This window comes from Rhinolophus sinicus, linkage group LG01 (assembly GCF_036562045.2).
Source record: "Rhinolophus sinicus isolate RSC01 linkage group LG01, ASM3656204v1, whole genome shotgun sequence".
NCBI classification, from domain to species: domain Eukaryota; kingdom Metazoa; phylum Chordata; class Mammalia; order Chiroptera; family Rhinolophidae; genus Rhinolophus; species Rhinolophus sinicus.
In genome coordinates, this window is record NC_133751.1 from 205,492,355 (window position 1) to 205,505,672 (window position 13,318).

Below are 13,318 nucleotides of genomic sequence, written 5' to 3' on the forward strand. Positions count from 1 at the left end.
TGTGCCTCCCAGGTGGCTGGGTCTGTGACCTCAAGGTAGGAAGTGAGGGATAAGAGAAGAGGAAGAGTTAAGTGCATTCCTTAAGATACCTGGCAGGTAGCAGGGCCTCAGCCAGAAGTGGGCGGACACTCTGAGGACATGTCCCCTCTCTGGGGACAGTCAGGGAGCTCTGAGGATTCCTAAGTGGACAAGACATTTGTGAACGAGGTGACTGAGATGTTTGCTTAAACAGTTCTGTTTTTAAGGCTTGTGGAGTAAATGGATTTGAGGGAGAAGTACCAGCTCTAACAGTTACGTGTAGTTACGATGGAATGAAAAATGGCACAGCATAGACTGAAATGCAGAGCTCAAGTCGACCAGGCCCGTTTCCGGCCGTGATGGTGTAGACGAGATGGAAAAAAACAGCGTGAGCATCCCCCCAAGGATGGAGGGGCTGTGCAATGTTTTGGGGGCCCCAGGGCAGGATTGATGCTCTGTGGCCTGTATTTTCCAGATTATTCAAGAGCACTGAAAACTTATGGATTTCTGACTTTATTTTCTTAAAAGATGCTTACACCTGAAAAAAATACTTCTTTTCCTTCAGTGTTGTGAAATTCAAGTCACATTTATTGATCAGTAAGACAAGAACGCAGGATGAGCCGTTCTTTGAAAAAGGCCTCTAACAGGCCTTGCCAGCGAAGGTTCTGGAACTAGTCCTGAATCAGTTGGTTGCCCTCGGAGTAATTAAGGCTATCAGGTCAAACTTATTCCATAGAGTGAAAAAAATAAAATAGGGATCAAGGAAAGAAAAAGAGAAAGAGGGGGAGAAAATGAATAATTTTCATATATCATTTAAAAGTATTTCATTATAAAAATTTTGTTAAATTATATTTATTGAAATATATTTCAATATGTAATTATAAATTTTATTATTTATTATTCCCTCAAGTTACCACTGTTTTTATTTTAAAAGAACGGGTGCCAGATGCACTTCCTGTGCAAACAGAACTGGAAAGACTGTCCCCGTCTGGTGTCACTTATGTTATGCGACTGTTCCTGTGAGAGGAGCAGAGGGCATCCCACTGGTGGGTTTTGGTTTAAAGGGCTGTCGGGGGTTTTCTGTAGCAGAGGAGCTTTCAAACCCTTTGAGAAGATTTCACGTTAGAAAACGTCCTTGAAAAGGCCTGTTGGCTCACATGTAAGCACAGCGGCCGTTGACATCTTGGCCCTTTCTCCATTCGTGTGCCGGGCACAGGGTGGCGCTCGTAACTCATCGATAACGGAGTGAGTGGCGTGTGGTATCACCAAGGCCCAGCTGAAAAAGGGCTGATTGATTGATTGATTCATTGGAGACTAATGCCTGGTGCCCGACACCCGCCTTGCTGCTCAGAAGCCCCCATCTGTACCCAGCTCCTGCGGGAGGCGGGGGCTCCTGTGAGGACGGGTTGGCTCGCACACCTGCGCTTACTGCCTTCCTGCGTCCCAGCTCACTCGCCTCCCGCTCCTGCCCACGCCCTCCGCCCTTCCTAAATACGCCAGGCTCTCCCTTGCGCAGCTGCTCACCCCACCACCCCACCTCCCACAGGCCAGGCTCCCCTGCAAACCACACCGAGTACCGACCTCCTCAGCCCACCCCTGCTGATCTCTGCTCCCACCACCATCCGACATTCATAGCCCCCCCCCCCCGTTTCTGTTATCGATTTTCTGCCTCCCTCCTCAGCCGACCTGCTGTCCCCCACAAGAACTCGGATTTTCACCTGTTGTGTTTGCTGGGGTGTCTGTGCCCAGAACTGGACCAGACCCAAGGGGGCTCGTGAACAAGTACTGAGCGGGTACATGGCCCCCCCGGAGGAGTCATGCTGCAGAGTAGGATGCACTTAGTAGGCTGCTTTGTGTGTCCAAGGTCACCCGCAAACAGTGACCCTGGGCTTTGTTTCCCTTCTTAAAATATTTTCTTCTGGGGCCACATCTAACTCTTACTTCTTCCTCTGGTCTTTCTGGGCATCCTTTTCCATTTCAGAAACAAGATCCTCTGAAACATTTCTACTAATGAAGACCAGTCTAGCATTCGAGGTTATGATTTTGGGGGTAGACTGTGTTTTCAAAACTCCCAAAAGAATTACGTCAGTGCCAGTAGGTGCAGGATTTAAGCTCCTCGGAGATGTTTGCCGGGGGAGGAATCAGAGTGGCTCGTGGTCACCCCGTGGTGCCTTTGCGTTTGTCTGTTCCAGATGCCATCAGCTCCACGAACCCACGCGTCATCGACGACGCCAGGGCGAGGAAGCTGTCCAGCGACCTGAAGAGGTGCACCTACTACGAGACGTGTGCCACGTACGGGCTGAACGTGGAGAGGGTCTTTCAGGATGGTAAATACTCGCTGCTGTGAATACAGCATGGCTTTCCCACTGCAGGTCCCTTGTCCCCACGGAGGGTGGACTCATTGCTCGATGCGAGGGCATCAGTGTCAAAGCTGAGCACTGCATTCGAGAGGTGACTCTGTGCCACTCAGAACAGCGTGTTGACAGGCTGCGACCGCACTCCTGCAGCGAGCTCTGTGGGTCACGTCATGTGGCCTCTGTGTACAGGATGAAAAGTTTCTCAGACTGTTACTTATGTACCCGATGTGTCACATTTAAAACACATGCGCCATATCTCCTACGCTGTGGATGACCATTCCTGGTTCAAGCCCATCTCTTTATAAAGGTTTAAATAGTTCACGTTAGACTTTGAGGAGAATAAGCTGAAAGAAGAGAGAGAGTCAAGTTTGCGGGGGGGGGGGGGGTGAGTCATCACACCCTGGGACGCACGGCTGGGAGCTGGCGCGGGCACGTGGGGGTTGTCTTTATGTGAGTTCGTTCATTATTGAACACCCACTCCAGGAACAGCCACACGTCACATGGGACGTTCTCCTGGAGGAGCGTGAGGTTCCCCGGGGGAGGGGGCCAGGGTGAAACGTTCACACAAGTAACTGTAATGCCACATGTTGGTCGGGAGAGAGGGGCGGATGACGGCAGCTGGGAGGGAAGGTGGTGTCTAGCCTGGCGGGGTCAGGACTGTCTGGGGTAAAGTGACTCTTGTAGCGTTGACCTGGGACGAAGGTGCTGTGGGCAGCAGGTCCCATTTCTGATGGGCATCGTGGGGAGTCAACCCCAGGCCCCTCCCCTACTGGGTTAGACCCGCAGCAACACGCCCACGCCCACATCTGGCCTTGGTGCCACCAGGTGATGGGGCAGAGCAGGCGGCCAGGTGGCCTCGAGGTCCTGCAGGCCTGCCCCGCCCCAGCCCTGGCGAACACTCGCTAATATTATTATAGTGGGAGCAGTCATCAGAGGACTGCTGTACCCCCCAAACCAGGGGATGGAGCTTTTCTTTTAAATGTCCACATTAGTTTTCTGATGAAATGGTTAAGAAGTCCACACTTTGGCATTTTATTAAATTTCAAAGACTGCCCCTCACCTCTCCGTGGGCCTCCTCGGGCCACCCCATGGACCGGTGGGCGGCAACCCCCACTTAAATCCAGTGACTACAGCTCCATGAACGTTAGTGAGACTGAGGAATCAGGGCAGGAGGCATGTGGCATCTTCAGGGTTCTGACAGGGCAAGGTTGCCGTTTGCCATTGAGTAGCCCCAGCGCCCCTGAGAGTTACAGCGAAGTCTGAGCCATGAAGCGTCCCCACACCAGAGCCCACCGGCCAGAGCTGGCCAGCCGCCTGTTCTTGTGGACCGGCTTCTCTGGCCACAGCCGTGCCGCTCACAGGCTGCGGGACGTGCGGGCTGGGCCGCTCATGGGTTTCACCGCAGAGCTGAGTCGTGGCACTAGGGACCCTGTGGGCCCCAAGGGCGACAGTGTGGCTCTCGGGCCTTCACAGAAAGTTCACTGATCCCTGATGTACACGTTCAGTGGCACAGAGGCATGTATCCCCCGCAATTACCGTGTTACTCATCCATTTATAACTAGATGAACTCGTCTTACTGAGTTGGTTCATACACGACTGCCATGGTTACGATGCCCAGCATCCAGAATGGGCAGGCGGTGGTCAGGTGATGGCCACGTGCCCGAAGCACTTCTGCCACCCCCAGGTCGGAGCCCTGGCCCAGGGACATGGGAGGGGCCTTTCTGAATGTCACCGTGTTAATATAAACTATTGAAGTGTGGGCGTTGCTGTGGGCGTTCACAGGCTACCGCCTCAGTGATTGACAGGTGAAGCTCATTACACTGTCGTGTGGTTTCCACAAGGTTGGGAGGTTCTCGGTCCGTCTCACTTCTTATTTTAGAAGCAGTATGCTCCCAGTAAGTATTTCGATTGTATAGAGTCTGCACAGGAAATACTCCCCACGACACACAATTGTGACTATTACTGAATCCTGAACACTTTTGTTGTTAGTGGTCAGAGCAGTTGCTACCCGCGTGGGAACTGTACTCAGTACTTAGAAGTCATTCGCGAGGCTAGTCCATGTTAATGAACTAGGAAATGAACGTGTAAGCTTGAGAGTGCAAGAGAGCGAGGCTCAGAGAAGCCCGTAACGTGACCAGAGGTGCCTCAGCTGACCTGGGCCCCCGTCTGGACACCCTGGAGCCTGGGTCCTGAGCGCTCCCCCGGGGCACGCCGGGCAGATGGCACGTCCAGCACGCAGGCGCCCCCCCCACCACCACCACCATGGACTCAGTTTAGTCAGATCGCCTTGGATGTCCCGGCTTCCTCTATGCCCTAGCACTTTCTTTTATTCCCCTGCAGTTGGCTTTTGGAAATTGAACTCAAGTCTCTTTTCAAGCGCTTCGGAACTTCTCACCTTATAGTGCCCATGTGTGTGGCTTGTTTTGCTGTGACAGTGGCGTCTACCGGCCGTGTGACGAGCACAGTGAGCTGTGTCAGTACAGCCTCATGCAGCCTGAGGAGGAGGGAGTCAGTTCTTCGTTTTCACATTTCATGGAATAGAGCCAAGGGAGCCCCTAAGCTTTTGGGGGTATATTTTATTATTTTTTTAGACTATGGTATCTGACTGGCATGTGATAAAAAGGTAAAGGTCCTGGGTACCTACGGAAGCGTCGTTTCCCTTCACACAGAATGAGGAGTGGAACCTCATGTTTCAATTTCCCCCGATTGGACTAGTCCGTCCGCTGCTCCCCTCTGCCCCTCTCTCTCCTAGAAAGAGCTGATGCAGATTGATCTGAATGGTAAGCAGTTTCATCCTGTAGATGGGTTCTCTCATGCTCCGCACTGCCGGTTGCTTTGTGTGCAGAATTTAATACTCTTGTACATAGATCCTAAACCGTAGTCATTTGTTGAATTCCTAAAGAGGCCTGTTACAAATATGAAGGCAGACTCCCCAATAAAGTTTTGATCTCTTACCTTGTTAAGCTTCTGTTTATAGGACAGTAGGGAATCCTACGTACAAGACCCATAAAGACCAAGATGTAGCTAAATTACAAATAACAGAACTGTCCCTTTCATTCTGTGCCGGTTTCTGTCGTGTGTTATTTGTCGAGGATAATTGGATACTTGCGTGATTTCATATGGGAGACCTTTCATTCTACGATAGAGCTGCATGATTTATACTAAAAGAAACAATTCAGTTTTAGGTACGTGTGGGCGGGAAAGCTGGGCAGTAGCGTTGAAAGGGTGTGTCTGTCGGTGACCAGTGCTGGGAGTATGTCTTGTCCTGGGGGGGTGGGCGTCTGTCTGACAGCACTCCCAGTTCTAGGAAGCCCCATGTCAGTCTTTCACCCCCCGCACCTGCCTGGGGATGGCTCACCTGGGCCAGGATACCCGTGTGAAGGGCTGAGCCGGGAGGGAGAGGCCCCCTGACTTGTCCAAGGTCACGCAGTATGCCGGGAGCCTTCGTTCGCTTTCCATCCTTTGCTTCCACAGATGGAAATCCTGATGGACAAAGAGTCCATTGCACGTGAAACGTCTGCGGCCGTTGGTCCTCGTTACAGGCGTGTTCAGCTCAAGGGTGGCAGTACAGTGAGGCCAGGTGGCACAGCCTAGCTGCGTGCGTTACAGCATCATGAAGTGAAGCAGCCTTGTGGGGTTTCTCTCCTGAGGGCGGCATCACCTTGTACCATTCAGTCTTGCTGATGCCGCGGTCTTTTGTTTGTGCTGTTAAAGGTGTGTCTGTCTGGCCGAGGTCACTCTTTCCTGGAACAGCTTAATTTTTATTGTGGGTGGCCTATTATTTTTGTTCTTGTTTTTTTCCATTATAATGTTAGAGATTAGATTGGAGCCAATTTATTTTTTTTTCCCCCCTAAGGGTGTGCCTTCAAAAATAAGATTTTTCACATTTAAAAGCAATCCAAATATATGTGTGCATTTGGCATTTAATACATGTCGAAAGGTGAACTAAGGAGTCATTGAGTGTCTGTTATACACGAGGTCTGACAATTAAGTTTGCGAACTTGTTGTACTAACCTTTTTTTTTTTTTAATATCAGAGGGATTATTCATTATGAGTTTGTACCAACTGGAAAGTTAACCAAGTTTACTATTTGGAAGTGCTGAAAAGGCCGCATGAAAAAGTTAGACACCCTGTGCTTTTCACCAACAATTCACGGCTCTTGCATCACGACAATGCACCAGCTCACAAGACACTGTGTGTGAGGGAGTTTTTAGCCAGTAAACAAATAACTATTGGAACACCCTCCCTACTCACCTGATCTGGCCCCCAGTGACTTCTTTCTTTACCTGAAGGTAAAGGAAATACTGAAAGGAAGACATTTTGATGTCATTCAGGACATCAAGGGTAATACGACGACAGCTCTGATGGCCATTCCAGAAAAAGAGTTCCAGAATTGCTTTGAAGGGTGGACTAGGTGCTGGTGTGGGTGCATAGCTTCCCAAGGGGAGTCCTTCGAAGGGGACCATAGTGATATTCAGCAATGAGGTATGGAGTGCTTTTTCTGGATGAGTTCATGGCCTTAATTGTCAAGTCTTGTGTATTTTTCTCATTTGTAATGACTATTTCACAGTTTAAGGGCTTATGCTGGAAGACAGTAGATCTTCATTAGGCCGGAACAACAGACAGCAGGAGCCACGTTCCCAGTCCCATCATACACCTGGTGTCAGGCCAGTGGGTTCTTTTCTACCCACGGTTTTCACTGTACATCTATCTGCCCGTCACTGTCACCGCATCCATCCCCCCCCCCACCGCCCTCTCTGCAATGGAAGGTTGTCCATGCACGGACCCCCAGGACCGGTGGGCAGTTTGCGTTAAGACGGGGCGGCAAGAAAGGTTCAACTGCTTAAATTACACTTTATTATGGGGAGTAGTGTTTTAAAGCTTTCTAAGAACAGGGCCTGTGTCAGGATTCAGTGTGATCTTCCACGGAGCTGCCAAGGTGGGGAAATGAAGAGGAAATGCTCAAGTTCATGGGTGAGCCTCACACGGCCGGCTCCTTCCTGGTTGGGCAGCTGCCCTGCTGTCATCAGTAACCACAGCGTCATTGCTTGGTGGCTTCTAACACGGTCTAGTCCCATTGAAGTTACCATCTGCACGTTGCCCCCACTGGCCCGTGGCGGTCGTCTCACACTAAGTTGGAGAAGCGTGCCTGGTGTTCACAGGTGCAGGCTTTGGATTGAGCCTGTGGGGGGCAGGGTGTGTAGTTTGGTGGGTCCTTCCCTTTGTGCTGTAGCCCTGGTTTGTGTTAGGGTGGGAACGTGCATAACTGATTTATAGTGATTATTTTTATAAAACACAAACATGCCAATACCCCTTGTTATATGCATTTGCAAATTGAGCTTATTTCTTAACCAAAGAAGCTTTTACCTGTAACAAAGTTAAACCACAAATTGAAATAATGATTTAATACCAGAACCAAAAGACAGACTTTTGGTGTAGGAAACCGTATTTTTAGAGGTTAAAGGAAAAACAGCCAAAAAGAAAAACAAAGCTTAGTTAATATTTTTAGGGAAAAAATTAGTTTGAGTTCAAAAATTCCTACACTTGAGAAGCTGCAGTCGTGTTGCCAAGTGAGCCCAGCGTCTGGCACGTTGATCTGCGCCCAGCCAGACCTTCCGAACACATGCAACAAACAGCAGCGTGTTCAGCCGACATGGAACTGGGAACTGGCGACAGCAGGCGTTTCCAGCACTGATTTGAGGATTTGATTGCGGAATCCAAGTGTTTTTCAATATTATTATTTTCACAAGTAAGAAACCCGCTTCTTTCTTGTTTGTAGACCTTTGTCAAGAAGTTGCTTTCTGTAAGAGTTTATTTCTTGTCCTTTGAACTGTTCAGGGGACACGGAGGCCAGACTTTTAAAGAGGCAATGATCTCCTTAGAGTATCAGTTGATCTGCTGAAAATCACCCATCCAAAATGGAAGTTGTCAGGCAGGGGTACTGTGTACATGGTCAGTGTGCTCCATTCTCCGTAGACCGCAGCTGCCGGCCTTAAGAAATATGGACTCAGTGTGAAAGTTGATAACCCTGCCGCCAGGTGATGCTCCCGGTAGAAGGAACCGTTTCAAGGAAAGGCGTTTCGATTCTTTGAAAACTAACCTGAGAAGTCATCTTAGGCTTTGTCAAGACTGATGTTACTACAAACGGCGAGAGACAGTAAACAGTCTCATTTCATGATGCTGTGGAGCAGTGTGTTCCTGGAGGCTTTGCTCCCTCTGGCAGTCTCTTACCCCAAGTCTGCAATTTTTCACGCTGTGCTTCTCTTATTGGAGATGGTAAGCCGGCGCCGATGTTCGTGTTGCCCCGAAATGCCCGAATTAAGTCTCACGCCGCCAACATGAGACCATTAAGCAGTTAGGGAAGGCGCTCGGTTCTGATTTTCGTGTTGAGACTCCTATCTTTTGCTCGCTGAATTAATTTTATCAATGACATAGAAAATGGTTATTTTAATACTTTACTGCACTGCGGCAGTGAGGCTGTGTTTTGCCCCAGGATCCCTCTTAATGACCTTAGCCAGCTTGAATTAGCTTGATGTATCATTAATGCATGCAAATAAATGGCTTTTGTTTTTGTTCTTGAGGCCACGGCATTCTGCGCTTTCTAATGTTTTTAAAATGATTAAGCAGCGATGTACTGTTTGACCTGTGTAACCCTCCGCAGAGCCTCTGAGCGAAAGAATATGAAAACATTACTTAACTGGGTTGTGAGACGTCGTGATGCTCTGTAGCTGATGTTTCCAAGTTCTTTATCACTTTTTTCCCTTGTAGAATATGGACGGAGCTAGACGTTAACCTTCCCTCATCGAAGAACTATCCACTAACTACTAGGTTAGCAGCCCCCAAATGTTCAGTGCATGAAACATAAGGAAAAGTCATTCTCCAGGAGGCTGACTTTTCAGCCGTGAAATCTTTGACACGAGAAAAAGATCACTTACCCCATGGACTGTTTTTTTTGTTGTTGGTGTTTACGGGGTGGGCCTGGCCTGGTGTTGGCTCCACGAGTATGTGGGGAGTCAGGCTTGGCGCAGGTGGTAGGCATCCCCGAAGGACAGGCCCCAGAATCTGGAGGTGCCTTGCGTATTGAGTGTGGAGCCATGGGAAGTTTTGTGAAGAAGACTGGGACACACTGACAGCCTTCTCTCTCTTCCCTGACTCAGGCTAAAGCAAACCATGAGGAGCGGGTTGCAGACGTGTTTGTCTGAAAGAAAAACAGACTGTAAAAGCCTTGATGAGGACGTTGGAATTTGTGAGATTTGCCAAAGAAAAGAGAGGGGACTTTTTTAAAGGATGTGAAATGTGGAAATAAAAACCACCCATAGCATCTCCTCCCAGTGGCAGTTACTGTTGAGGCCTGGTGTGTGTGTGTGTGTGTGTGTGTGTGTGTGTGTGTGTGTGTGTGTGTAAATGGATTACCGGGCATTGTAACATTTTATATCCTGCCTGCTCACATGGATACGTTTTGTACAATGTAATTTCCTATTAGACATTGAATGTTTTTCTCCCTGTATTTGTTTATTTGTTTTAGGATCAGTGGGAGGCCCTTGACCTAAAGCTTGTCTCCATCCTTGATCATTTCTTTAGGATACACTGTAGCAGTCTGACTGCTGGGCCAGTGAGCTGTGTCGCTTTTCCACTTTTGGTCCTTGTTGTCCTGTGGCCTCCTAGGGAGTCTGTCCTGACTCATGTTTCCTCCACAGGTGTCCCTTTTCTGCACTCTGGCCACACTGGACATTTTCATTTTAAAAACTTTTCACGTATAGACAAATAGTCATAACTTCTAGTGTTCTAAATATTATTTTCAGTCGATCTGTCCCTTACTATGAAAATAAGCCCATCTCACACACACAGTTGTTTTGTTAAGAGATAGCAGCCTCTTGGGCAGGAAAAGGTCTGGCATGTTGAAGGTGACATGGGGACCAGGTGGCCCCTGCTGCTTTTGCAGATGTGCCCTGTCGGGTGTGTCAGGCAGGTCCTCTGAGACTGGAGCACTCCAGCTCCCCAGAGGGCAGGCGGCACAGAGGCTGGTCCCCAGTCCCTATGTAGCTGTGACCTTGGTGGTTAGCTCGATGCCAAAATGGCCTGTCCTCGAGCTTTTGTCAGTCTCTTCAAGGAACGGTGTTATCAGCATGCTGCCCGTGTCACCTGGCGTGAGGTACCTTCTGAGGGGCACAGAGAGGAAGTGACCCTCCCAGGTCCTTGAGTCTGGACCTCCCCTTGGCTTTATGTCATGGCAGCACTGAAGGGCCCAAGAAGCCCTGCAGACCCACCCCTCCTTTCCAGGCAGTGGGAGCTGCAGGGAAGGGCTGGGCCTCCCTGGTCGCAGAGCAGGTCTGTGGTGGCTGCAGCTTAGGTGTGTCTTTTCTCTGCTGTGTTCTATCCTAGAGGGGGGTCCTGGAGCTCATCAGGACTGGTGTCTTCCAGACCCTCAAAGCTCACCCGCCACTTTTGATGTCATAGCTATCTTATTTCATTATTAAATGTTTAAAATGTCACAATTTGGGAAACTCACACAAATCACTCCTGTGAAAATTAAGGAATTAAATCGTGAGCATTTGTTCATTTTTTTCCACCATGTCCCGAGTTAGCTCACTGCACAGGCGTCTGTGCCCTGGAAGGTGTGAGATTCTGAACTCCGGTGTGTCATCTAACTGCTAGGAGCTACTCCCGGCCCTGCACCAAGATTCCGTTATTAAATGAGACACCCAGGTGTCTTCTGCATTTGCATTCATTTCTTGCCTGACCTACAGACATGCGGAGTTTCCGATGGGAGGACCCGAGGCCCTGGCCAGCTGTGCCCCGCAGTGCATATGAGCTGGCGGGGCCGCGAGGCCGTCCCCTCAGCCTCATCAGTAGCAAGTGAGAAGCCAGAAGTTAGGTCTGTGTCTCTTAGCAGCACATGTTTATCTTTGTTCAGTAAATGTTATACTTAAAAGCTGTTGCTTGCATTTTAAAACCTGGTAAACAAAAATGCTCTGTTAAGTTATAATTATGTTTAATAAAATGTAAGCCATCTCAGTACTCACAGTTTGGGGGTGAAATGCAATACTGTAATCAACATATAAATTATTTCCAAAAAGCTGTTTGATAGAAACTCACCCAGGCTGTTTTCTCCATGTAACAGACTGTGGGTAATAGAACACTGTGACAGGGTCTCTGAGAGTCAGTGAAAATACTGTGAAGAGGAAGGAGGGTTTGCTTTTAAGTACTCGGTTTTGTAGTTTAGTAAAACGCCACTAGGGGGCACCAATGGCGTGCATAAGGATTATTCTCACTGGCCTATTTTTCCCTTTTGCTGTTAACTATGGAGAATACAGACGTAGTAAAACTCATTGGTTTGAGAGATCATTTAAACCTGTAATAAGATGCATTCTGTAAAGTGTTAAGTTACCAGGTCAGCAGCACACGAATGCAGAAGTAAAAAAGTTTAGCTTATTGGAATGGGGAGATCAAAATTAAAAAGATGAAATGATACATTCTATTTAACTACCAATCCCTTCTACCTTTTTGCTTTCCATGTAACTTTAGAGAAGAAACAAAATTTGGCAAAAGATATGCTTTTCTTAGAATGGAGTAACCAAATTTATTATTTAATCTTTTGTTCTTAATAATTTTTTATTTCTCTATTACAGTGGGCATGCACTATACTGGGGATGCCAAAAAATGTATACACATGAGTTGTATTCATCTTTTGTTATTGGTATATATTGAGTATTACAATTTTAATACAGTTTTTTCCTTTCTAAAAATATGTATATGTATATAGATACATATACATACATATACATATATATGCACCCTCTATTATTTTCAGGTGTACAACATAGGGATTAGACATTTGTATAACTTAGAAGTGATTAATGCAATAAATATAGTACCCACCTGACACTATACAGTTACTACAATGTTATTGACTATATTCCCTATGTTTGACTTTACACCCCCATGACTATTTTGTAACTACCAATTTGTACTTCTTAATCCCTCCCACATTTTCCCCTAACCCCCTAAACCCCCTCCCATCAGGCAACCATTGCTTATCAATGAGTCTGTTTTTATTCTGCTTGTTTATTTATTTTGTTCTTTAGATTCCACATATAAGTGAAATCATACGCTATTTGTCTTTCTCTGTTTAACTTATTTCACTCAGCATAATACCCTCTAGGTCCATCCATGTTGTTGCAAGATGACAAGATTTCATTCTTTTTTATGGCTGAGTAATATTCCATTGTATGTGTGTATTACCTCTTCTTTATCCAGTTGTCTACTGGTGGACACTTAGGTTGCTTCCATGTCTTGGCCATTGTAAATAAGGCTGCAATGAACATATATATGCATAGTTATATGTCTTTTCAAATTAGTGTTTAGGATTTCTATGTATAAATACCCAGGAGTGGAATTACTGAGTGGTTCTTTGTATCTTGTTATAGCCTTTGTTTTAAAGTCTATTTTGTCTAGTATAAATATTGCTAACCCAGATTTTTTTTTCTTTTTTTCATGGGATATTTTTATTCATTCCTTTACTTTCAGTCTGTGTGTAGCTTTCTATCTGAAGTGAGTCTCTTGTAGGCAGAATATGTAAGGGTCTTGTTTTCCTATCCATTCAGCCATCCTGTGTCTTTTGATTGGAGTATTTCACACATTCGCATTTAAAGTAATTGTTGATAGATATGTAGTTATTGCCATTTTATTACTCATATTTTTTATTTTTTTCATAAAGAAGTCCCTCTAACATTTCTTGTAATACTGGTTTGGTGGTGATGAACTCCTTTAGCTTTTTCTTGTCTGGGACGCTCTTAATCGGTCCTTCGGTTCTAAATCGTAGCTTTGCTGTAGAATAATCTTGGTTGTAGGTCCTTCCTTTTCATCACTTTGAATATTTTGTGCCAGTTCCTCTGGCCTGCAGAGTTTCTGTTGAGAAATCAGCTGATAGTCTTATGGGGGCT

The 13,318-nt window shown here is 47.1% G+C and overlaps 1 protein-coding gene across 15 annotated transcripts in view; it reads left to right on the top strand.

Annotated features, from left to right (window-relative positions):
- The window catches only part of AGAP1 (ArfGAP with GTPase domain, ankyrin repeat and PH domain 1), a 513,425-nt gene that overhangs the window by 205,016 nt on the left and 295,091 nt on the right, over positions 1-13,318 (top strand). For all 15 annotated transcript variants that reach the window (XM_074315517.1, XM_074315523.1, XM_074315532.1 and 12 more), the window contains one exon: positions 2,211-2,345. In XM_074315517.1, the coding sequence (XP_074171618.1) occupies positions 2,211-2,345 (135 nt within the window). The remainder of the gene's footprint in view (positions 1-2,210; positions 2,346-13,318) is intronic.